This window comes from Oncorhynchus clarkii, chromosome 21, assembly GCF_045791955.1.
Source record: "Oncorhynchus clarkii lewisi isolate Uvic-CL-2024 chromosome 21, UVic_Ocla_1.0, whole genome shotgun sequence".
NCBI lineage: Eukaryota > Metazoa > Chordata > Actinopteri > Salmoniformes > Salmonidae > Oncorhynchus > Oncorhynchus clarkii.
In genome coordinates this window covers 33038348-33063326 of record NC_092167.1, presented here as the reverse complement: position 1 = coordinate 33063326, position 24979 = coordinate 33038348, and the positions used below count along the sequence as shown (strand labels likewise).

Genomic DNA, 24979 nt, shown 5'->3' with positions numbered 1-24979 from the left:
CACTACTACACTACTATACATACTACACTACGACATACTACACTACTATACATACTGCTATACACACTACACTACTACATAATACACTACTATACATACTACACTACTACATACTACATTACTATACACACTACATACTACATTACTATACACACTACATACTACACTACTATTCATACTACACTACTATACATACTACAATACTATACATACTACCCACTACACTACTATGCATAATACACTACTATACACACTACACTACTACATACTACACTACTATACATACTACACACTACACTACTATACATACTACACACTACACTACTATACATACTACACTACTATACATACTACACTAATAGTAAATAGTAATACTACACTACTTTATTAGACTGACCCAACTGTCTGTTAATGTCCTAGCTACAATTTCCACATGACATTTTAGTCATGTTCTAATCATTTTATTATTTCCGTTATTTTATTCAGAATGATTTACAATACGTGCATTTAAATAAAAAAGAAACAACCATATACAGTAGAATGATCTTCCAGATTAAAGCCTTCTTCAGAAAAGTGCTGGTAACCATCACTGTGCTAGAAAAAGTTTTTTTTAAATAATAAGTGTATGTATTGCAGGCTGTTGAACGAGGCAACGGGTTCTCTCCTGGATGATGTTCAGCTGGTGAACACCCTGCAGACATCTAAGGTGACGGCCACAGAGGTCTCGGAACAACTGGAGACCAGCGAACTGACTGAGATCAAGATCGACACGGCCAGAGAGGTGAGGAGGGAGGGAGGGAGGGAGGTAGGGAGGGTAGGAGGGAGGGAGAGAGAGTGGGAAGGAAGGAGGGAAGGAGGGGGTGAGGCGGGAGGGAGAGGGTAAGGAGGGAGAATGGGTGTGAGGAGGGAAAGAGGGGGTCAGTCGGGAGGGAGAAAGGAAGAATAGAGAGGTGGAGGGAGGGAGGTAGGGAGGGTAGGAGGGAGAATAGAGAGGAGGAGGGAGGGAGGTAGGGAGGGTAGGAGGGAGAATAGAGAGGTGGGGTGAGGGAGGTAGGGAGGGTAGGAGGGAGAAAGGGAGAATAGAGAGGTGGAGGGAGCAGGACAGAAAGAGTGCTGACAGAGCAGACATTGTCTTACACTGCATAAAGGTCCTTAAAGTTGTATAAATGACTGTAGACATAACAGAACATTATGTATCTTTATGTCAGGTATATTAGCTTTATAACCGCTACATCATCGCCATTCTAAGTTAAGTGTTACTGACCATGTCAAAATAAATGTCTGTTTTCATGAAAGCCATACATCCGTGTCCTCCCCTCTAGGCGTACCGTCCTTGTGCCCAGCGGGCCTCTATCCTGTTCTTTGTATTAAACGATATGGGCCGTATCGACCCCATGTACCAGTTCAGTCTGGATGCCTACATAGACCTGTTCAACCTCAGCATAGAGAAGAGTCAGCGCTCACACAAACTGGACGAGAGGATCGCCAACCTCAACGACTACCACACATACTCTGTCTACAGGTACAACATAATATAACCTCAACGACTACCACACATACGCTGTCTACAGGTACAACATAATATAACCTCAACGACTACCACACATACCGCCGTTTACAGGTACAACATAATATAACCTCAACGACTACCACACATACCGCCGTTTACAGGTACAACATAATATAACCTCAACGACTACCACACATACCGCCGTCTACAGGTACAACATAATATAACCTCAACGACTACCACACATACGCTGTCTACAGGTACAACATAATATAATCTCAACGACTACCACACATACCGCCGTCTACAGGTACAACATAATATAACCTCAACGACTACCACACATACCGCCGTCTACAGGTACAACATAATATAACCTCAACGACTACCACACATACCGCCGTCTACAGGTACAACATAATGTAACCTCAACGACTACCACACATACCGCCGTCTACAGGTACAACATAATATAACCTCAACGACTACCACACATACCGCCGTCTACAGGTACAACATAATATAACCTCAACGACTACCACACATACCGCCGTCTACAGGTACAACATAATATAACCTCAACGACTACCACACATACCGCCGTCTACAGGTACAACATAATATAACCTCAACGACTACCACACATACCGCCGTCTACAGGTACAACATAATATAACCTCAACGACTACCACACATACCGCTGTCTACAGGTACAACATAATATAACCTCAACGACTACCACACATACGCTGTCTACAGGTACAACATAATATAACCTCAACGACTACCACACATACCGCCGTCTACAGGTACAACATAATATAACCTCAACGACTACCACACATACCGCCGTCTACAGGTACAACATAATATAACCTCAACGACTACCACACATACCGCCGTCTACAGGTACAACATAATATAACCTCAACGACTACCACACATACCGCCGTCTACAGGTACAACATAATATAACCTCAACGACTACCACACATATCGCCGTCTACAGGGACTGAACTCGGATAATGATAGGAATGATGATGAATTTTGGAATAATGTGAATTTAAATGTGAAGCTATTATACAGGACCAAAAGTTTTGAAGTAGGTAACAAAAGAACACACGGACCGTACTTTAGATACTAGAGACAGATGACCATAGAGATACAATAGAGTCCTGTACTGTTTAACCTCTTCGTCCAGTGTGTGCACCACCGGAGTTTGATCAAGCCGCTCCCCGTCTTCTCCAGGTACACGTGTCGTGGCCTGTTTGAGGTCCACAAGCTGCTCTTCAGTTTCCAGATTTGTGCCAAGATCCTGGAGGTGGCTGGTAAACTCAACATGGAGGAATACAGCTTCTTCCTCAGGGGAGGATTGGTGAGACACACACACACACACACACACACACACACACACAGATATGCACACACACACACACACACACAGATATGCACACACACACACACACACACAGATATGCGCACACACACACACAGATATGTGCACACACACACATACACACACACACACACACACACACACACACACACACACACACACACACACACACACACACACACACACACAGAGAACAGACTGAATGTGCCATACAATTCATCACAATTGTATTAATCCTATGAGGATTAATGGGGAAGGTTTTGTCAAGCACACAGTTAGTCAATAAATCTTCCTCACGCAGCAGACTCAGACGTGTGTTACAAGAGCTAGTACTGACTGGGCAGCTATACAGGTGCCATCAAAAATATAAAACACATCCCTTGAAATGTATCTATCTCTCCCCTCCCTCCCCTCTCTCTCTCTCTCTCCCTCCCCTCTAGGTTCTAGATAAAGAGAGTCAGATGGAGAACCCGTGTTCTAGCTGGCTGGCTGAGTCGAACTGGGACAACGTGACAGAGCTGGACAAGCTGACTAACTTCCACGGCCTCATGGCCTCCTTTGAACAGTACCCCCGAGACTGGAACCTTTGGTACACGAGTGCCGGGCCTGAGACCGCACAGCTACCTGGTGAGAGGGGTAGGGTTGGGAGAGACCGCACAGCTACCTGGTGAGAGGGGTAGGGTTGGGAGAGACCGCACAGCTACCTGGTGAGAGGGGTAGGGTTGGGAGAGACCGCACAGCTACCTGGTGAGAGGGGTAGGGTTGGGAGAGACCGCACAGCTACCTGGTGAGAGGGGTAGGGTTGGGAGAGACCGCACAGCTACCTGGTGAGAGGGGTAGGGTGGGGAGAGACCGCACAGCTACCTGGTGAGAGGGGTAGGGTTGGGAGAGACCGCACAGCTACCTGGTGAGAGGGGTAGGGTTGGGAGAGACCGCACAGCTACCTGGTGAGAGGGGTAGGGTGGGGAGAGACCGCGCAGCTACCTGGTGAGAGGGGTAGGGTTGGGAGCTTGTGGGAGTGAGTACACAGTATGTGTCATGCCTGCGTATAAGTGAACATGTGTCTCTATAAATGAATCCCATCTTGTTCTCTTATGTGCAACAGTTGGGTACCGTCTCTCTCTCTCTCTCTCTCTCTCTCTCTCTCTCTCTCTCTCTCTCTCTCTCTCTCTCTGTCTCTTTCTCTCTCTCTGTCTCTCTCTCTCTCTCTCTCTCTCTCAACAATACTCTTACAAAAGTTCCAAGGAATAGAGACATTTCAAATGTCATATTATGTCTATATACACTGTTGTGATGATGTGCAAATAGTTAAATTACAAAAGGGAAAATAAATAAACATAAATATGGGTTGTATTTATAATGGTGTTTGTTCTTCACTGGTTGACCTTTTCTTGTGACAACAGGTCACAGATCTGCTGCTGTGATGCACACTGGTATTTCACCCAGTAGATATGGGAGCTTATCAAAATTTGAATTTTTGAGAATTACTTTGTGGATCTGTGTAATCTGAGGGAAGTATGTGTCTCTAATATGGTCAAACATTTGGCAGGTTAGGAAGTGAAGCTCAATTTCCACCTCATTTTGTGGGCAGTGTGCACATAGCCTGTCTTCTCTTGAGAGCCAGGTCTGCCTACGGCGGTCTCTCTGAAAAGCAAGGCTTTGTTCACTGAGTCTCTCTTTCTCTCCCTCTCTCCGTGCTGAAGGACTATTGATGCCTATCACGTAGCAGTGTGTGCCTCTGTCACTATCACTGCTTTATGTCATCATGTTAATTAAATCACACAAAGTTCAGCTCAATATTAGTAGAATTACATGATGGAACTTGCTGCCATAATTTTTCCTCCCGGCTTGCCATTAAAATCTATTGTTTATCTAAAACCCATTTGCCATTCATGCCATTGTGATTCATTGTGGTTTTAACACCGGGACTTTAGTTGCGAAGTTTAGTTATCACTGGTGTTTCTGAAAACACCCAACCAACGCTGTGTTTCTGTCTCCCCTTGTCACCTTCCATCCTTCTTCTTCAACCTCACTGTCTTTCTGTCTCCTCCCCCATCCCTCTCCCTCCCGACCTGTCTCTCTTCTCCCTCCCGACCTGTCTCTCTTCTCCCTCCCGATCTGTCTCTCTTCTCCCTCCCGACCTGTCTCTCTTCTCCCTCCCGACCTGTCTCTCTTCTCCCTCCCGACCTGTCTCTCTTCTCCCTCCCGACCTGTCTCTTCTCCCTCCCGACCTGTCTCTCTTCTCCCTCCCGACCTGTCTCTCTTCTCCCTCCCGACCTCTCTCTCTTCTCCCTCCCGACCTCTCTCTCTTCTCCCTCCCGACCTGTCTCTCTTCTCCCTCCCGACCTGTCTCTCTTCTCCCTCCCGACCTGTCTCTCTTCTCCCTCCCGACCTGTCTCTCTTCTCCCTCCCGACCTCTCTCTTCTCCCTCCCGACCTGTCTCTCTTCTCCATCCCGACCTCTCTCTCTTCTTCTTCCCGACCTCTCTCTCTTCTCCCTCCCGACCTCTCTCTCTTCTCCCTCCCGACCTCTCTCTCTTCTCCCTCCCGAACTCTCTCTCTTCTCCCTCCCGACCTCTCTCTCTTCTCCCTCCCGACCCGACCTCTCTCTCTTCTCCCTCCCTCCCGACCTCTCTCTCTTCTCCTTCCCGACCTCTCTCTCTTCTCCCTCCCTCTCGACCTCTCTCTTCTCCCTCCCTCTCGACCTCTCTCTCTTCTCCCTCCCGACCTGTCTCTCCTCTCCCTCCCGACCTCTCTCTCTTCTCCCTCCCGACCTCTCTCTCTTCTCCTTCCCGACCTCTCTCTCTTCTCCTTCCCGACCTCTCTCTCATCTCCCTCCCGACCTCTCTCTCTTCTCCCTCCCTCCCGACCTCTCTCTCTTCTCCCTCCCTCCTGACCTCTCTCTCTTCTCCCTCCCTCCCTCCCGACCTCTCTCTCTTCTCCCTCCCGACCTCTCTCTCTTCTCCCTCCCGACCTGTCTCACTTCTTCCTCCCGACCGCTCTCTCTTTTCCCTCCCGACCTGTCTCTCTTCTCCCTCCCGACCTCTCTCTCTTCTCCCTCCCGACCTCTCTCTCTTCTCCTTCCCGACCTCTCTCTCATCTCCCTCCCGACCTCTCTCTCTTCTCCCTCCCTCCCGACCTCTCTCTCTTCTCCCTCCCTCCTGACCTCTCTCTCTTCTCCCTCCCTCCCTCCCGACCTCTCTCTCTTCTCCCTCCCGACCTCTCTCTCTTCTCCCTCCCGACCTGTCTCACTTCTTCCTCCCGACCGCTCTCTCTTCTCCCTCCCGACCTGTCTCTCTTCTCCCTCCCGACCTCTCTCTCTTCTCCCTCCCGACCTCTCTCTCTTCTCCCTCCCTCCCGACCTCTCTCTCTTCTCCCTCCCTCCCGACCTCTCTCTCTTCTCCCTCCCGACCTCTCTCTCTTCTCCTTCCCGACCTCTCTCTCTTCTCCCTCCCTCTCGACCTCTCTCTTCTCCCTCTCGACCTCTCTCTCTTCTCCCTCTCGACCTGTCTCTCTTCTCCCTCCCGACCTCTCTCTCTTCTCCCTCCCGACCTCTCTCTCTTCTCCTTCCCGACCTCTCTCTCTTCTCCTTCCCGACCTCTCTCTCTTCTCCCTCCTGACCTCTCGCTCTTCTCCCTCCCTCCCGACCTCTCTCTCTTCTCCCTCCCGACCTCTCTCTCTTCTCCGTCCCTCCCTCCCGACCTCTCTCTCTTCTCCCTCCCGACCTCTCTCTCTTCTCCCTCCCGACCTGTCTCACTTCTTCCTCCCGACCTCTCTCTCTTCTCCCTCCCGACTTGTCTCTCTTCTCCATCCCGACCTCTCTCTCTTCTCCCTCCCGACCTGTCTCTCTTCTCCTTCCCGACCTGTCTCTCTTCTCCCTCCCGACCTGTCTCTCTTCTCCCTCCCGACCTCTCTCTCATCTCCCTCCCGACCTCTCTCTCTTCTCCCTCCCTCCCGACCTCTCTCTCTTCTCCCTCCCTCCTGACCTCTCTCTCTTCTCCCTCCCTCCCTCCCGACCTCTCTCTCTTCTCCCTCCCGACCTCTCTCTCTTCTCCCTCCCGACCTGTCTCACTTCTTCCTCCCGACCGCTCTCTCTTCTCCCTCCCGACCTGTCTCTCTTCTCCCTCCCGACCTCTCTCTCTTCTCCCTCCCGACCTCTCTCTCTTCTCCCTCCCTCCCGACCTCTCTCTCTTCTCCCTCCCTCCCGACCTCTCTCTCTTCTCCCTCCCTCCCGACCTCTCTCTCTTCTCCCTCCCGACCTCTCTCTCTTCTCCTTCCCGACCTCTCTCTCTTCTCCCTCCCTCTCGACCTCTCTCTTCTCCTTCCCGACCTCTCTCTCTTCTCCTTCCCGACCTCTCTCTCTTCTCCCTCCTGACCTCTCGCTCTTCTCCCTCCCTCCCGACCTCTCTCTCTTCTCCCTCCCGACTTGTCTCTCTTCTCCATCCCGACCTCTCTCTCTTCTCCCTCCCGACCTGTCTCTCTTCTCCTTCCCGACCTGTCTCTCTTCTCCCTCCCGACCTGTCTCTCTTCTCCCTCCCGACCTCTCTCTCATCTCCCTCCCGACCTCTCTCTCTTCTCCCTCCCTCCCGACCTCTCTCTCTTCTCCCTCCCTCCTGACCTCTCTCTCTTCTCCCTCCCTCCCTCCCTCCCGACCTCTCTCTCTTCTCCCTCCCGACCTCTCTCTCTTCTCCCTCCCGACCTGTCTCACTTCTTCCTCCCGACCGCTCTCTCTTCTCCCTCCCGACCTGTCTCTCTTCTCCCTCCCGACCTCTCTCTCTTCTCCCTCCCGACCTCTCTCTCTTCTCCCTCCCTCCCGACCTCTCTCTCTTCTCCCTCCCTCCCGACCTCTCTCTCTTCTCCCTCCCTCCCGACCTCTCTCTCTTCTCCCTCCCGACCTCTCTCTCTTCTCCTTCCCGACCTCTCTCTCTTCTCCCTCCCTCTCGACCTCTCTCTTCTCCTTCCCGACCTCTCTCTCTTCTCCTTCCCGACCTCTCTCTCTTCTCCCTCCTGACCTCTCGCTCTTCTCCCTCCCTCCCGACCTCTCTCTCTTCTCCCTCCCGACCTCTCTCTCTTCTCCCTCCCTCCCTCCCGACCTCTCTCTCTTCTCCCTCCCGACCTCTCTCTCTTCTCCCTCCCGACCTGTCTCACTTCTTCCTCCCGACCTCTCTCTCTTCTCCCTCCCGACTTGTCTCTCTTCTCCATCCCGACCTCTCTCTCTTCTCCCTCCCGACCTGTCTCTCTTCTCCTTCCCGACCTGTCTCTCTTCTCCCTCCCGACCTGTCTCTCTTCTCCCTCCCGACCTCTCTCTCTTCTCCCTCCCGACCTCTCTCTCTTCTCCCTCCCTCCCGACCTCTCTCTCTTCTCCCTCCCTCCCGACCTCTCTCTCTTCTCCCTCCCTCCCGACCTCTCTCTCTTCTCCCTCCCGACCTCTCTCTCTTCTCCTTCCCGACCTCTCTCTCTTCTCCCTCCCGACCTCTCTCTTCTCCCTCCCCCTCGACCTCTCTCTCTTCTCCCTCCCGACCTCTCTCTCTTCTCCTTCCCGACCTCTCTCTCTTCTCCCTCCCTCCCGACCTCTCTCTCTTCTCCCTCCCGACCTCTCTCTCTTCTCCCTTCCGACCTCTCTCTCTTCTCCCTCCCGACCTCTCTCTCTTCTCCCTCCCGACCTCTCGCTCTTCTCCCTCCCGACCTCTCTTTTTCCGTCCACCCTCCCCACACCAGGTGAGTGGGAGAATGGTTGTAATGAGCTCCAGAGGATGTTGATCGTGCGCTCGCTGCGGCAGGACCGCGTCGCCTTCTGCGTCGCCGCCTTCATCATCAACAACCTGGGATCACGTTTCGTGGAGCCGCCCGTACTCGACATGAAGGCTGTGAGTGTGTGTGTCGGTGTGCATATGTGTGTGTGCGCGCGCGCGTGTGTGTGTGACGAGACTGTGAGTGACACTCGGAGGAGACTGTTTGATCCCCCCCCCCTGCTCTCTGTGTCACTGTCTCACTGCCACGCTGACACGTTCAGCCTCGATGACAGCTGAGGGATCTGGCACAAGATGGCTGCCAACCAGAGCCAAGATGGATCCCCTGTGTTGTGGAGGTGGTCCATTTTGAGATGGGTCATTCTGGCCTTCTGGAGTTATTCCTGACCACTTGACCTGAACAGGAAAAACATTTGTTCCCAGTAATCCTCTATGTATTGATGTGAAAGCACTTGGTAAAAAAGTTACACATTTGTCACAAACCCAATTGGGGAATGATACTTGCATCCTACTGCCATCAACTGTGACCATTAACAAGAACTGTACTAATACAATAGTAATTTCTCTCTTGGTCCTCCCCTGATCTCTGCCACTGTGTTGATGCTTCCCACAGGTGGTGGAGGACTCGACCACTAAGACTCCCCTGATATTCGTGTTGTCTCCGGGGGTGGACCCTACAGGAGCCCTGCTACAGCTGGCTGAGGCCTCAGGGATGAGCAGGAAATTCCATGCCCTCTCCCTGGGCCAGGGTCAAGCCCCCATTGCCACACGCATGATCAAAGAGGGAGTGAAGAGCGGTACGAATTTCCCTTTCTCTCTCTTCTCGGCGTCTGTTTCTCGTTCACCGTTGATAGTTACTTTGCTAAGTATTCATAGGACTCCTCTCTCTCTCTCTCTCAATCTTTATTTCCGCTCTCTCCCCCATGCCCTGTTTGTGGACTGCAGTGTCATTTGTTATATTCTATCTGGCTGTCACTTCCTGTAGCTTGTTGTGATTTCAGCCACACCTCTCTATACTTGACCAAATGTCATCGCCATACATCAGATTGTACTCGTAATACATCAGTACTGTTGTTTTTGGAAAAGTTGATTTTTAATATCGCTTCTCCTCCACTCTTTCCTCTATTCTCCTCTCCCACTCCACAGGTCACTGGGTGTTCCTGGCTAACTGCCACCTGTGTCTGTCCTGGATGCCCCAGCTGGATAAGTTAGTGGAACAGCTGCAGGTGGAGGAGCCCCATCCTGACTTCAGACTGTGGCTCAGCTCCTCTCCTCACCCTGACTTCCCCATCGCTATCCTGCAGGCCGGCATCAAGATGACCACCGAACCGCCTCGGGTAGACAGAGAGAGGATATACACTACTGTACTCACACATACACACACACGCAGGAACACACACACACACACACGCAGGCACACACTTTAACAGAAAACATCTAGATACATTTTCAGAATGATCTACTCTCTTTTGCCTTTGTCCCACTCAATTCTCTCTCTCCCTCTCTCCCTCTCCCTCTCAGGGTGTGAAGTCCAATATGAAACGCCTGTACCAGCTGGTGACAGAGGGTCAGTTCACACGCTGTGCCCGGCCTGTGCTCTACAGGAAGCTGCTCTTCGCCCTCTGTTTCTTCCACAGCATCCTCCTAGAGAGGAAGAAGTTCCTACAGCTGGGCTGGAACATTATCTACGGCTTCAACGACTCTGACTTCGAGGTAAGTCACACACACACACACACAAAAATGGCTTCCAGTCGTAGTCTTCAAACTATCCACAACTTGGATCTTTCTACTTGGTAAAAATAGTCAATTAGGAGAGGGGAATGTCAGGTATTTCTGAGTCTGATATGGATTGTGAAGATTTGATGTTGAAGAATGCTTGAAAACGGTGACAGAATTGTTCACCTACTCCTTTCCCTTGTAAGACAATGAAGACTAACAAAATGCTGACCACTCTACATCCTGTTGCGTGAGACCAAAAGCAGTGTATAAATCACCCCCTAGGGGTGCTAACAGCAGGCGTGTCCTCATCCCTCCCCCAGGTTAGTGAGAGTCTGATGAGTCTGTACTTAGATGAGTACGAGGAGATCCCCTGGGACGCCCTCAAGTACCTGATCGCCGGGGTCAACTACGGCGGTCACGTGACTGACGACTTTGACAGACGCCTGCTCACCACGTACATCAACGACTACTTCTGTGAGGCCGCCGTCGCCGCGCCATTCTTCAAGTGAGGATGACACGCGCGTACAAACACACACAGCGATACACACACACACACACAAACGACTGTCTCTTTCACTCTCTCTCTCCTCAAACACACATAAAGATCTAGTCATGGCAGAGCTTACTGCGGCTGCTGTCTGGTTACAGGTACTCATAAAGACTGAGGACCGTGAGCACCACCATGTGGCCAGCGTTGATATTACAGGTCACTCTGAGGAGTCCAGCCCTGTTGCTGCTTATTCCTGCCTATCCAGTACTTTCTAAGGGTCAATTTGGGATTGGACAACAATGTTGTACTGTAATACTTTCCTCTCCTCTCTCTCTGCCTACTACATCCCCCGGGACGGGCCCTAGTCCTCCTACAGGGTTATGTAGTGTTAACAGTCTCTTCTCCCCTCTCTCTAGACTCTCCTCTCTCTCTGCCTACTACATCCCCCGGGACGGGCCCTAGTCCTCCTACAGGGTTATGTAGTGTTAACAGTCTCTTCTCCCCTCTATCTAGACTCTCCTCTCTCTCTACTACATCCCCCGGGACGGGCCCTAGTCCTCCTACAGGGTTATGTAGTGTTAACAGTCTCTTCTCCCCTCTCTCTAGACTCTCCTCTCTCTCTACCTACTACATCCCCCGGGACGGGCCCCAGTCCTCCTACAGGGAGTACATCAGCCTCCTCCCAGCCACGGAGCACCCCGAGGTGTTCGGCCAGCACCCCAACGCCGACATCGCCTCCCAGATTGCTGAGACCAGGACCCTGTTTGACACCCTGCTCTCCCTGCAGCCCCAGGTCACTAGTGGAGCTACTGCCGGAGCAGCTGCTGGGCCCACCAGAGAGAATAAGGTGGGTGGGGGGGGGGTTTACAGTTAGAGGCTGTGTCATGTGCATTTGTGTGTGTGTGTGTGTGTGTAGCTCTGTATTTTCTGCATATTTACTATCAGTAAGAGTTTCAGTCGCTCCCCTCTCTCTCCAGGTATTGGAGTTAGCAGCAGACGTGCTGCAGAAGATCCCAGGCCTGATAGACTATGAAGGGACCAGAGTCCTGCTGGCTGACGACCCCTCACCTCTCAACGTGGTTTTACTGCAGGAGATCCAGAGATACAATGCCCTGCTACACACCATCAGGTAGGACAGACAGAGGAGGGGGGGGGGGGGGTGTAGCTGAAAATGTGTGTGTAAAAACAAAGTACTGGATGGATAGTTTAACTGAGCGTGTGTGTGTGTGTGCGCGTACGTGCGTGTGTGCGTCTAGGTCGTCTCTGATTGAGCTGGAGAAGGGGATCAAGGGTCTGGTGGTGATGTCTAGCAGCCTGGAGGAAACATTCCACTGCATCTTCGATGCCCGCGTCCCCCCACTTTGGGTTAAGGTAGGACACACACAGACACATACAGTGCCTTGCGAAAGTATTCGGCCCCCTTGAACTTTGCGACCTTTTGCCACATTTCAGGCTTCAAACATAAAGATATAAAACTGTATTTTTTTGTGAAGAATCAACAACAAGTGGGACACAATCATGAAGTGGAACGACATTTATGAGATATTTCAAACTTTTTTAACAAATCAAAAACTGAAAAATTGGGCGTGCAAAATTATTCAGCCCCTTTACTTTCAGTGCAGCAAACTCTCTCCAGAAGTTCAGTGAGGATCTCTGAATGATCCAATGTTGACCTAAATGACTAATGATGATAAATACAATCCACCTGTGTGTAATCAAGTCTCCGTATAAATGCACCTGCACTGTGATAGTCTCAGAGGTCCGTTAAAAGCGCAGAGAGCATCATGAAGAACAAGGAACACACCAGGCATGTCCAAGATACTGTTGTGAAGAAGTTTAAAGCCGGATTTGGATACAAAAAGATTTCCCAAGCTTTAAACATCCCAAGGAGCACTGTGCAAGCGATAATATTGAAATGGAAGGAGTATCAGACCACTGCAAATCTACCAAGACCTGGCCGTCCCTCTAAACTTTCAGCTCATACAAGGAGAAGACTGATCAGAGATGCAGCCAAGAGGCCCATGATCACTCTGGATGAACTGCAGAGATCTACAGCTGAGGTGGGAGACTCTGTCCATAGGACAACAATCAGTCGTATATTGCACAAATCTGGCCTTTATGGAAGAGTGGCAAGAAGAAAGCCATTTCTTAAAGATATCCATAAAAAGTGTTGTTTAAAGTTTGCCACAAGCCACCTGGGAGACACACCAAACATGTGGAAGAAGGTGCTCTGGTCAGATGAAACCAAAATTGAACTTTTTGGCAACAATGCAAAACGTTATGTTTGGCTTAAAAGCAACACAGCTCATCACCCTGAACACACCATCCCCACTGTCAAACATGGTGGTGGCAGCATCATGGTTTGGGCCTGCTTTTCTTCAGCAGGGACAGGGAAGATGGTTCAAATTGATGAGAAGATGGATGGAGCCAAATACAGGACCATTCTGGAAGAAAACCTGATGGAGTCTGCAAAAGACCTGAGACTGGGACGGAGATTTGTCTTCCAACAAGACAATGATCCAAAACATAAAGCAAAATCTACAATGGAATGGTTGAAAAATAAACATATCCAGGTGTTAGAATGGCCAAGTCAAAGTCCAGACCTGAATCCAATCGAGAATCTGTGGAAAGAACTGAAAACTGCTGTTCACAAATGCTCTCCATCCAACCTCACTGAGCTCGAGCTGTTTTGCAAGGAGGAATGGGAAAAAATTTCAGTCTCTCGATGTGCAAAACTGATAGAGACATACCCCAAGCGACTTACAGCTGTAATCGCAGCAAAAGGTGGCGCTACAAAGTATTAACTTTTAAGGGGGCTGAATAATTTTGCCCGCCCAATTTTTCAGTTTTTGATTTGTTAAAAAAGTTTGAAATATCCAATAAATGTCGTTCCACTTCATGATTGTGTCCCACTTGTTGTTGATTCTTCACAAAAAAATACAGTTTTATATCTTTATGTTTGAAGCCGGAAATGTGGCAAAAGGTCGCAAAGTTCAAGGGGGCCGAATACTTTCGCAAGGCACTGTACATAACCACACACACACACACACACTCATGGATTGTTACAGGTCATAGACACACACAAAAAACACACATTTACCATTTATCTCAAGGCATTTGATTCTGCTGTAGTAACTGCCCCAGCGGCAGCAACATCACTAGTATCTGCCCTTGTGCTATCGTGATTGCAACATCTACACATCATTCATGTAACCAGGCACCATTCTATTATGTGAGCACAGCGATATCAACACATCTGTACATCAAGATCATGTTCAGAAAACCACTTTTAGCTGGAGGGAATGGCAGCCATTTTACGGGCTCTTGACCACTTGTGCTATTTTGTGTATTTTTTTGCACTGGTCTTAACTCTCGTTTCCTATGACCGAAAAGAGCTTCTGGACATCAGAACAGCCATCACTAACCTCGATTTGGACTAGGACTTCTACTTCAATGAGTCGGAGGTGAATGACATATTGATTAACCTCAGACCAGGCCCTAATCCCTGTCACTCGAAGGTGAAGACGGCACTGTAGAGGCCGGCTCGGGCACCCTGATGAGACTACAGCGGCAAATGAATGAATCACCTCTACCCTCTGTTCTATTGGCGAATGTACAATTGCTGGAGAATAAACTGGATGAGCTCCCTTCGGGACATTAGGAACTGTAATATACTATGCTTCTCGGAGTCATGGCTGAACAAGGACATGAATAATATACATCTAGCTGGTTTTTCTATGTATCGGCAGGACAGAACGGCAGAGTCCGGGAAGATCAGGGGGGTTGTGTGTGTCTCTTTATTAACAACACCTGGTACGTGATCTCTAGTATTAAGGAAGGCTTGAGGTTCTGCTCACCCAAGTTAGAATACCCCATGACAAGCTGTGGACCATACTATTTACCACGAGAGATCTGTATTTTTCAGAGCTGTCTATTTACCACCACAAACTGATGCTGGCACTAAGACCACACTCAACGAGCTGTATAGGGCCATAAGCAAACAAGACCATGCTCATCCAGAGGCGGCGCTCCTAGTGGCCAGTAATGTTAATGCAGGAAAATTGAAATCCGTTTTACCTCATTTCTACCAGCATGTCACCTGTGCAAATAGAGGAATTACAACTCTAGATCACCTTTACCACACACACAGAGACACATACACATCTCTCTCTCGCCCTCCATTTGGCAAATAGGGCCATAGCTCTATCCTCCTGATTTCTGCTAACAAGCAAAAACTCAAAACAGGAATTGCCAGCTCAATACAGAAGTGGTTCGATGAAGCGGATGCTAAGCTACAGGACTCTTTCGCTAGCACAGATTGGCATATGTTCTGGGATTCATCTGATGGCATTGAGGTGTTTACCACATCGGTCACCGGCTTCATTAATAAGTGCATCGACGACGTTGTCCCCACAGTGACCATACATACGTACATATCCCAACCAGAAGCCATGGATTACAGACAACATCCGCACTGAGCTAAAGGCTATTCGGAAAGTATTCAGACCCTTGACTTTTTCCACATTTTGTTAGGTTACAGCCTTATTCTAAAAATTGATGAAATCGTTTTTTCCCCTCATCAATTCACACACAATACCCCATGATGACAAAGCAAAAACAAGTTTTTAGATTTTCTTTTGCTAATTTATATATATATATATATATATATATATATATATATATATATATATATTTTTTTTTAAATCAATACCACATTTACATAAGTATTCAGACCCTTTACTCAGTACTTTGTTGAAGCACCTTTGGCAGCGATTACAGCCTCAAGTCTTGGGTCTGACGCTACAAGCTTGGCACACCTGTATTTGGGGTGTTTCTCCCATTCTTCTCTGCAGATCCTCTCAAGCTCTGTCAGGTTGGATGGGGAGCGTCGCTGCACAGCTATTTTCAGGTCTCGCCAGAGATGTTCAATCGGGGTTCAAGTCAGGCCCCTGGCTGGGCCACTCGTCGTCATTCAGAGACTTGTCTCCAAGCCACTCATGCGTTGTCTTGGCTGTGTGCTTAGGGTTGTTGTCTTGTTGGAAGGTGAACAGTCGCCCCAGTCTGAGGTCCTGTGGGCTCTGGAGCAGGTACTTTGCTCCATTTATCTTTGCCTCGATCCTGACTCCACCATGCTTCATCGTAGGGATGGTGCCAGGTTTCCTCCAGATGTGACACTTGACATTCAGGCCAAAGAGTTCAATCTAGGTTTCATCAGACCAGAGAATCTTGTTTATCATGATCTGAGAGTCTTTAGTTATGTTTGGGAAAACCTCAAGCGGGCTGTCATGAGCCTTTTACTGAGGAGTGGCTTCCGTCTGGCCACTCAACCATAAAGGCCTGATTGGTGGAGTGCTGCAGAGATGGTTGTCCTTCTGGAAGGTTCTCCCATCTCCACAGAGGAACTCTAGAGCTCTGTCAGAATGACCATCGGGTTCCCAGGCGGCCAGCTCTAGGAAGTCTTGGTGGTTCCAAACTTCTTCCATTTAAGAATTATGGAGGTCACTGTGTTCTTGGGAACCTTTTAATGCTGCAGAGATTTTTTGGTACACTTCTTCAGATCTGTGCCTCGACACAATCCTTTAATACATTTGCAAACATTTCTAAAACCTATTTTCGCCATAATTTTTTTTGTCATTATGGGGTATTGTGTGTAGATTGCTGAGGAATTGTTTTTATTTTATCCATTTTAGAATAAGGCTGTAACATAACAAAATGTGGAAGAAGTCAAGGGGTCTGAATACTTTCCGAATGCACTGTATGTCCTGATTGCCTAGTGACTTTTAACCCTACACACATGTAGAATCTGTATTACTTCAATTACCTCAACTACCTCGTTCCCCCGCACATTGACTCAGTACTGGTACTCCTTGTACATAGCCTCCTTATTGTTTCTACTGTGTTACTATTTCCTTTTTTATTGTGCAAATATTTGTCTTACTTTTTAACTCTGCGTTGTTGGGAAGGGGCTCGTAAGTAAGCATTTCCCTGTTCAGTCTACACCTGTTGTATTCGGCACGTGACCAACAAAATGTGATTTCAATTTGACTTTAGAGGAATGTTCTGCTGATAGACACAGTGAGGTTGAATTGATGACGTTACATATTCAGCCTCATACCTAACAACAAGACAACCCACAGACACTATCAAGGCAGAGCAGCAGCTGTTGATGGTACATAAGGTCCATTCCCTTATGTAGCATTTAATACCATACTTTCCCCAAAACACGCTTCCATGGTCAAATGAATGGCCAATCTGGGTAGTGGGGACATACCCACTGGGCACAGACGTCAATTCAATGTCTATTCCACGTTGGTTTAACGGAATTTCATTGAAATGACGTGGAAACAACGTTGATTCAACCAGTGTGGGCCCAGTGGGACAGTCCAGTATTAGTGTGATTTATAGAAGAACATAGAGGCTGTCAGAAGCCATCTCGGCTATGTCAAAAGGAGCAATCTGATCGGACTGGAAAACGTCAGTGTGTGAGCCTTGGGCAGGAGAGGGGGAAAGGGACACGCACATACTCACACATGCGCACACACACACACACACACACACACACAGATCCACGTTTTCTAGGACGAGCAAGGCAGCCTGGCCAAAATTAAAGCCATGAGTCTGAGGGAGCAGAAATATAATGACAGTCTGCCATGCCTGCCAGGGGTGAATGGAACATGGATAGACGGACGGACGGAAGGAGAGAGAGCAAGAGAAGGAGGGGGAATAGTGTTCTAGAAGGGGTTGTTGTTCATCCCCGGAGCAGGGACAGGGAGAGAGAGGGGGGCAATCAATGAGAGAAAGAGAAGGGGAAGAGAGCGAGAGAGACAGGCAATCAATGAGAGGAAGAGAAGGGAGAGAGAGCTTGACAGACAGGGGAAAAAATAGTGAGGAAAGCAGAAGGAAGTAGGGGACTAGATATAGAGGGTAGAGTAATGAGGCAGTGGAGTTGAGAGAGAGAGAGACACAGCTGGAGCTGAAGCATTAATGGCCATCCTGTCCTCCTCTCATAAAGAGGGGGCCAGTAACAGGGTAGAGCAGGCCTCTTTCCCTCTCTCTCTGTCCCTTTCTCTCGCTCTCTCACTCTCTTTCTCTCTCTCTCCCTCTTTCTCTGTCTCTTTCTCGCACTCTCTTTTTCTCTCTCTCCTCTCTCTCGCTCTCCCTCTTTCTTTTCTCTCTCTCTCTCTCCCTCTGTCTCTCCCACTGTCTGTCTCTCTTTGTCTGGCTGTACTGTAATAGTCAGCACTGGGCTGGTTGGGCTTTAGGAAGGGAACTGGAGCAGAGACAGCAGGTTTACTCTACTTATTACACTGCAATTACCCCCCCAGCTTCCCCTCAGCCCCAGATACGGCATTGTGACTTTGTTTAGGCACCAAGTGTCCACCTGATGACCCAGTGGACCAGACACACACACAGGCAGACACGCACACCCCCACACACACAGCCACACACACACACACACACACACACACAAGGGCGCACCCACATAAACATAAACTGCCCTCAATGACCCCTCTGAAGAGACACACACACACTCCTTTTTTCATCCGCCCCATCCCCCAACACGCAGTAGAATCTCTGGCAGACCACAGCGGTCTCACTGACTACTGGAACGAGTTGTACACTGTTTTAATGAAGAATTGAACCTTAGGACATAATAACAGTTGGATTGTGTTTCCAGTCCAGTGTGTATGGGGGTCAGTCAGTAGAAAATGAGTGTTGCTTCCCAAATGGCACCCTAATTCCCTACCTTAGTGCACTACATATGTAGTGCACTGTATTGGGCATATGGTGCCATTTGGGAGGTAGTATGTGCAGGCAGGATGATGGGTTAACACATCTTCAATAACAGAACACTGACTCACTGAGTACAGGCCTAGAGGAACCGAACACTACAGGTTCATATGATGCTGCTGGGACAGTTACTATAGCAGGACAGCATATACTATTGACGTTGCTGTGTGTCTCTGTCTCTTTCTTTGCCTGTCTGAAGTGTCTTGTCTCCTCCGTCCTCCTCAGGCATACCCGTCTTTGAAGCCGCTGGCATCGTGGACCAGGGACCTGTGCCAGCGCGTGGAGCAGTTTGCCCGCTGGGCAGAGACGGCCCACCCCCCTACCCTCTTCTGGCTCTCTGGCTTCACCTTTCCCACTGGCTTCCTCACCGCTGTGTTACAGTCGTCCGCACGTCAGCACAGCGTGAGGCCACACACACATACTGAACCAGTCAAAAGTTTGGACACACCTACTCATTCAAGGGTTTTTCTTTATTTTTACTATTTTCTACATTGTAGAAAAATAGTGAAGACATCAGAACTATTGAATAACACATATGGAATCATGTAGTAACCAAAAAAGTGTTAAACAGATCTAAATATATTTTAGATTCTTCAAAGTAGCCACCCTTTGCCTTGATGACAGCTTTGCACACTCTTGGCATTCTCTCAACCAGCTTCACCTGGAATGCTTTTCCAACAGTCTCTTGAAGGAGTTCCGACATGGAGGCAGGTAGACTAGTGGTTAGAGTGTTGGACTAGTAACCGAAAGGTTGCAAGATCGAATCCCCGAGCTGACAAGGTAAAAATCTGTCGATCTGCCCCTGACGAAGGCAGTTAACACACTGTTCCCTGGTAGGCCGTCATTGAAAATAAGAATTTGTTCTTAACTGACTTGCCTTGTAGAATAAAATAAAAAAACATATGCTGAGCAATTGTTGGCTGCTTTCCTTCACTCTGCGGTCCAACTCATCCCAAAGCATCTCAATTGGGTTGAGGTCAGGTGATTGTGGAGGCCAGGTCATCTGATGCAGCAATCCCAACACACCTCCAGGCTGTGTAAGTGCTATTTCACCAAGAAGGAGAGTTCTCCTCCTTCTTGGTGAAATAGCACTTACACAGCCTGGAGGTGTGTTGGGTCATTGTCTTGTTGAAAAACAAATGACACTCCGACTAAGCGCAAACCAGATGGGATGGCGTATCTCTGCAGAATGCTGTGGTAGCCATGCAGGTTAAGTGAGCCTTGAATTCAAAATAAATCACTGACAGTGTCACCATCACACCTCCTCTTTCATGCTTCACGGTGGGAACCACACATGCGGAGATCATCTGTTCACCTACTCTTCGTCTTCATAGTTGATGTCTTCACTATTATTCTACAATGTAGAAAATAGTAAAAATAAAGAAAAACCCTTGAATGAGTCGGTGTGTCCAAACTTTGGACTGGTACTGTTTATTTATACACACACCAACACAAACACGTACACACACACAGCACAGACCCCTTACTCTGCACACTCACCAAACACAACGACTGAGAAAACGTTCAAACTGTGTTCACAAACTAACCAAAACTACTCTATACCGCACACCCTCGTAAACTGCTGCACAGGAATGGGTCGTGTTTGGTTTATAATTATGCCCACATAATAACTTTTCTAAGGATATGCAGTACCGCTGTCGGGATAATAAAGAGTACTTGAACTTCAACCTTGCCAAGTTAACCTCTAAAGTAAAATGTTCACTTCGTCATGCGTTGAGGTCAATGGGAGACTTAGTGAAAATCTGACTAACACTTATGTATTACCCACAGGTGTCAGTGGACACTCTATCCTGGGAGTTTATTGTTGCGACAGTGGACGACAACAACCTCCTTTTCCCACCCAAGGTGAGACACCCGTTTTCACTATAAATCAGTGTCCTTTTCTTCACAACTCTTTTCCCTCAATGTGTCTAGTTTAGGGCTCGGAATACTCTTCCTGGTCAGACCGCATGGTCAGAAGAAAACCCTAATCTATTGTAAGTCATGCAACTTTCTCCTTCTTCCTCCCTCTTTCCTCCCCTCCTCAGGACGGGGTGTTTATCCGGGGGCTGTATCTGGAAGGGGCTGGCTGGGACAAGAAGAACTCCTGTCTAGTGGAGGCTAAGCCAATGCAGCTGGTCTGCCCCATCCCCACCATCCACTTCAAACCTGTTGAGAACCGCAAGAAGATAGCCAAGAGTAAGACAACAAAAATAAAACATCTCTCTCTCTCTGTGTCTCTCTCTCTCTGTGTCTCTCTCTCTCTCTGTGTGTGTCTCTCTCTCTGTGTGTCTCTCTCTCTGTGTCTCTCTCTCTCTCTGTGTCTCTTTCTCTGTTTCTCTCTCTCTCTCTGTTTCTCTCTCTCTCTGTTTCTCTTTCTCTGTTTCTCTTTCTCTCTCTGTTTCTCTCTCTCTCTCTCTGTTTCTCTCTCTCTCTCTGTTTCTCTTTCTCTGTTTCTCTTTCTCTCTCTGTTTCTCTTTCTCTCTCTGTTTCTCTCTCTCTCTCTCTGTTTCTCTTTCTCTGTTTCTCTTTCTCTGTGTGTCTCTCTCTCTGTGTGTCTCTCTCTCTCTGTGTGTCTCTCTCTCTCTGTGTGTCTCTCTCTCTCTCTGTCTCTGTGTCTCTCTCTCTGTGTGTCTCTTTGTCTCTCTGTTTCTCTCTCTCTGTGTGTCTCTCTCTCTCTGTGTCTCTCTCTTTGTATCTGCCAAGTGACTGATGTAATGTCTGTGTGTGTGTGTGTGTGTGTGTGTGTGTGTGTGTGTGTGTGTGTGTGTGTCTAGGTATGTACTTGTGTCCATGCTACTACTTCCCAGTGCGTTCAGGCGATGGGGGAAGACCCTCCTTTGTGGTGGGGGTGGACCTGAAGTCTGGAGCTGTGCCTTTTGACCACTGGATCAAGAGAGGAACCGCTCTGCTCATGAGTCTAGACAACTAAGTGGCTACACACACACACAGTATACACAACCTTCATGCACATCTCGGAATCACACTGTATTAATGAATACAATAATCTTAAGTAAAACACAAACATTCTCCACCACATTCCTTTTGAATAGTCATTTGAATATTTTGTATGTTAATTTGCATCATTCTTGTTATTTATGTTAGGGTTTTATTTGTTTAAATATATTCAAATTCCTCAAAAAATGTACTGAAATGATAGTACTTTATTCTAATATGTTTTAATAATTAGAATAAAATATGAATTAATTAACTGATTTTGCAAATAAAATAAATGTTGATTTACTCTTTGGGGTATGACTGATATGGTTGTATCAAGGACTCCCACATTGCTCTATTTTCAACTCCTCATGATTCACTTCCTAATACAGCACTACATCACTCTTTCCACTGTGACCCCTTTTAACCTGCTGAAAGAGCTCTCCACAATACATTAAAGGCACACACACGCACACACACAGAGACAGGACACAGACATTACATCACACACACACTTGAATAAATAGACCATCTCTTCATTGTAATTATTCTCTGGTAATTATTCAGACAGACAGACAGACTAGATGTATTATCCACAGTAGAACCTTGTACCCCTTTTTTTGTGATAAAGTTTTTATACTTTTTTGGTTGACAGGACAGAAAAACCCAAACCAACAGACATTACACATACACACATTTATCTCAGACTTCCCTTCCCACCTACAGGACCTGCTTATCTGAGTGCATACAGTGCCTTCGGGAAAGTATTCAGACCCCTTGACTTTTTCCACATTTTGTTACGTTACAGGCTTATTCTAAAATGTATATATTTTTTTAAATGTAACCTCAGTAATCTACACACAATACTCCATAATGATAAAGCTAAAAACAGGTTTTTAGCCATTTTTGCAAATTTATAAAAAATCCAAAACAGAAGTACCTTATTTACATAAGTATTCAGACCCTTTGCTAATGAGACTTGAAATTGAGCGCAGATGCATCCTGTTTCAATTTTATTTATTTTATTTAACATTTATTTAACTAGGCCATTGGTCATCCTTGAGATGTTTCTACAACTTGGAGTCCACTTGTGGTAAATTCAATTGATTGGTCATGATTTGGAAAGGCGCACACCTGTCTATATAAGATTACACAGTTGACAGTGCATGTCAGAGCAAAGACCAAGCCATGAGGTCAAAGGAATTGTCCGTAGAGCTCCGAGACAGGATTGTGTCGAGACACAGATCTGGGGAAGGATACCAAACAATTTCTGCAGCATTGAAGGTCCCCAAGAACACAGTAGCCTCCATCATTCTTAAATGGAAGAAGTTTGGAAACACCAAGACTCTTCCTAGAGCTGGCCACACAGCCAATTTGAGAAATCGGGGGAGAAGGGTCTTGGTCAGGGAGGGGAGGGGACCAAGAACCCAATGTTCACTCTGACAGAGCTCTAGAGTTCATCTGTGGAGATGGGAGAACCTTCCAGAAGGACAACCATTTCTGCAGCAAATAAAAGGCACATGACAGCCCGCTTGGAGTTTGCCAAAATGCACCTAAAGGACTCTGACCATGAGAAACAAGATCATCTGGTCTGATGAAACCAAGATTGAACTCTTTGGCTTGAATGCCAAGCGTCACGTCTGGAGGAAACCTGGCACCATCCCTATGGTGAAGCATGGTGGTGGCAGCATCATGCTGTGGGGATGTTTTTCAGAGGCAGGGACTGGGAGACTAGTCAGGATCGAGGCAAAGATGAACGGAGCAAAGTACGGAGACATCCTTGATGAAAACCTGCTCCAGAGCGCTCAGGACCTCCGACTGGGGGCGAAGGTTCACCTTCCAACAGGACACACAGCCAAGACAATGCAGGAGTGGCTTCGAGACAAGCCTCTGATTGTGCTTGAGTGACCCAGCCAGAGCCCGACTTGAACCCGATCTAACATCTCTGGAGAAACCTGAAAATAGCTGTGCAGCGACGCTCCCCATCCAACTTGACAGAGCTTGAGAGGATCTGCAGAGAAGAATGGGGAAAAACACCCCAAATACAGGAATGCCAAGCTTTTAGCGTCAGACCCAAGAAGACTTGAGGCTGTAATCGCTGCCAAAAGTGCTTCAACAAAGTACTGAGTTAAGGGTCGGAATACTTATGTAAATGTAATATTTCATTATTTATTTGTATAAATTATTTTTTGCTTTGTCATTATGGGGTATTGTGTGTAGATTGATGGGGGGGAACAAATGAATACATTTTAGAATAAGGCTGCAACGTAACAAAATGTGGAAAAGGTCAAGGGGTCTGAATACTTTCCGAAGGCACTGTATATCAAATAAGTGATTTTAAACTGCCAAGGGTTGTAGTCCATATTAACATTGTCTGACTTTGCGCCATGCATTCAAGAGATTGGTCATTCAAGTTGAGCTATGACCAGGAATGAGGAAATTCATTGCTGGTGTGGCAGAGTGTGTGGGGCTTGCCATCGTATCGTAAGGCAACCATTTTCTTGGCTGCTATTAGTCTGGCGAGCCAACTCCTTCTATGCCTGTATGTTAAGTTAAGTGAAGACTCATCATTAAGCAGTAGCACGTTGCAAAGACATGGAATGCGTTTGGACAAAATGCTTGATAATGATGAAGCCACTGATTGCCAAAAGAGCACTCCCAGACTGTATGAATGAATGTGCCATGAGAACTCTGGGTGCTTGAACTCCTTGATCTTCCTTAATGACATCTGGATGTGAATGTCTCTGTGTGTTACTGTGTGAAATGTTGTTTACCTGTGCAGGGATTTTTCTGCCATTGAAATCCATTATATGTCCATTACATACAGTGGGGCAAAAAGTATTTAGTCAGCCACCAATTGTGCAAGTTCTCCCACTTAAAAAGATGAGAGGCCTGTAATTTTCATTATAGGTAAACTTCAACTATGACAGACAAAATGAGAAGGAAAAAAATCCAGAAAATCACATTGTAGGATTTTTAATGAATTTATTTGCAAATTATGGTGGAAAATAAGTTTTTGGTCAATAACAAAAGTTTATCTCAATACTTTTATATACCCTTTGTTGGCAATGACAGAGGTCAAACGTTTTCTGTAAGTCTTCACAAGGTTTTCACACACTGTTGCTGGTATTTTGGCCCATTCCTCCATGCAGATCTCCTCTAGAGCAGTGATGTTTTGGGCTGTTGCTGGGCAACACGGACTTTCAACTCCCTCCAAAGATTTTCTATGGGGTTGAGCTCTGGAGACTGGCTAGGCCACTCCAGGACCTTGAAATGCTTCTTACAAAGCCACTCCTTCGTTGCCCGGGTGGTGTGTTTGGGATCATTGTCATGCTGAAAGACCCAGCCACGTTTCATCTTCAATGCCCTTGCTGATGGAAGGAGGTT

General features: G+C 47.6%; 1 protein-coding gene across 1 annotated transcript in view; it reads left to right on the top strand.

Annotated features, from left to right (window-relative positions):
- Nucleotides 1–21628, top strand: part of LOC139379418 (dynein, axonemal, heavy chain 2) — a 220099-nt gene extending 198471 nt beyond the window's left edge. Inside the window, exons 71-86 of the mRNA XM_071122228.1 lie at nt 637–781; nt 1323–1522; nt 2759–2885; nt 3347–3533; nt 8624–8772; nt 9269–9452; nt 9802–9992; nt 10177–10368; nt 10695–10879; nt 11471–11711; nt 11842–11993; nt 12121–12235; nt 18881–19057; nt 20447–20521; nt 20704–20854; nt 21433–21628. Coding sequence (XP_070978329.1) covers nt 637–781; nt 1323–1522; nt 2759–2885; nt 3347–3533; nt 8624–8772; nt 9269–9452; nt 9802–9992; nt 10177–10368; nt 10695–10879; nt 11471–11711; nt 11842–11993; nt 12121–12235; nt 18881–19057; nt 20447–20521; nt 20704–20854; nt 21433–21587 — 2626 coding nt within the window. The 3' untranslated portion in view covers nt 21588–21628. The remainder of the gene's footprint in view (nt 1–636; nt 782–1322; nt 1523–2758; nt 2886–3346; nt 3534–8623; nt 8773–9268; nt 9453–9801; nt 9993–10176; nt 10369–10694; nt 10880–11470; nt 11712–11841; nt 11994–12120; nt 12236–18880; nt 19058–20446; nt 20522–20703; nt 20855–21432) is intronic.
- Nucleotides 21629–24979: the final 3351 nt, after the last annotated feature.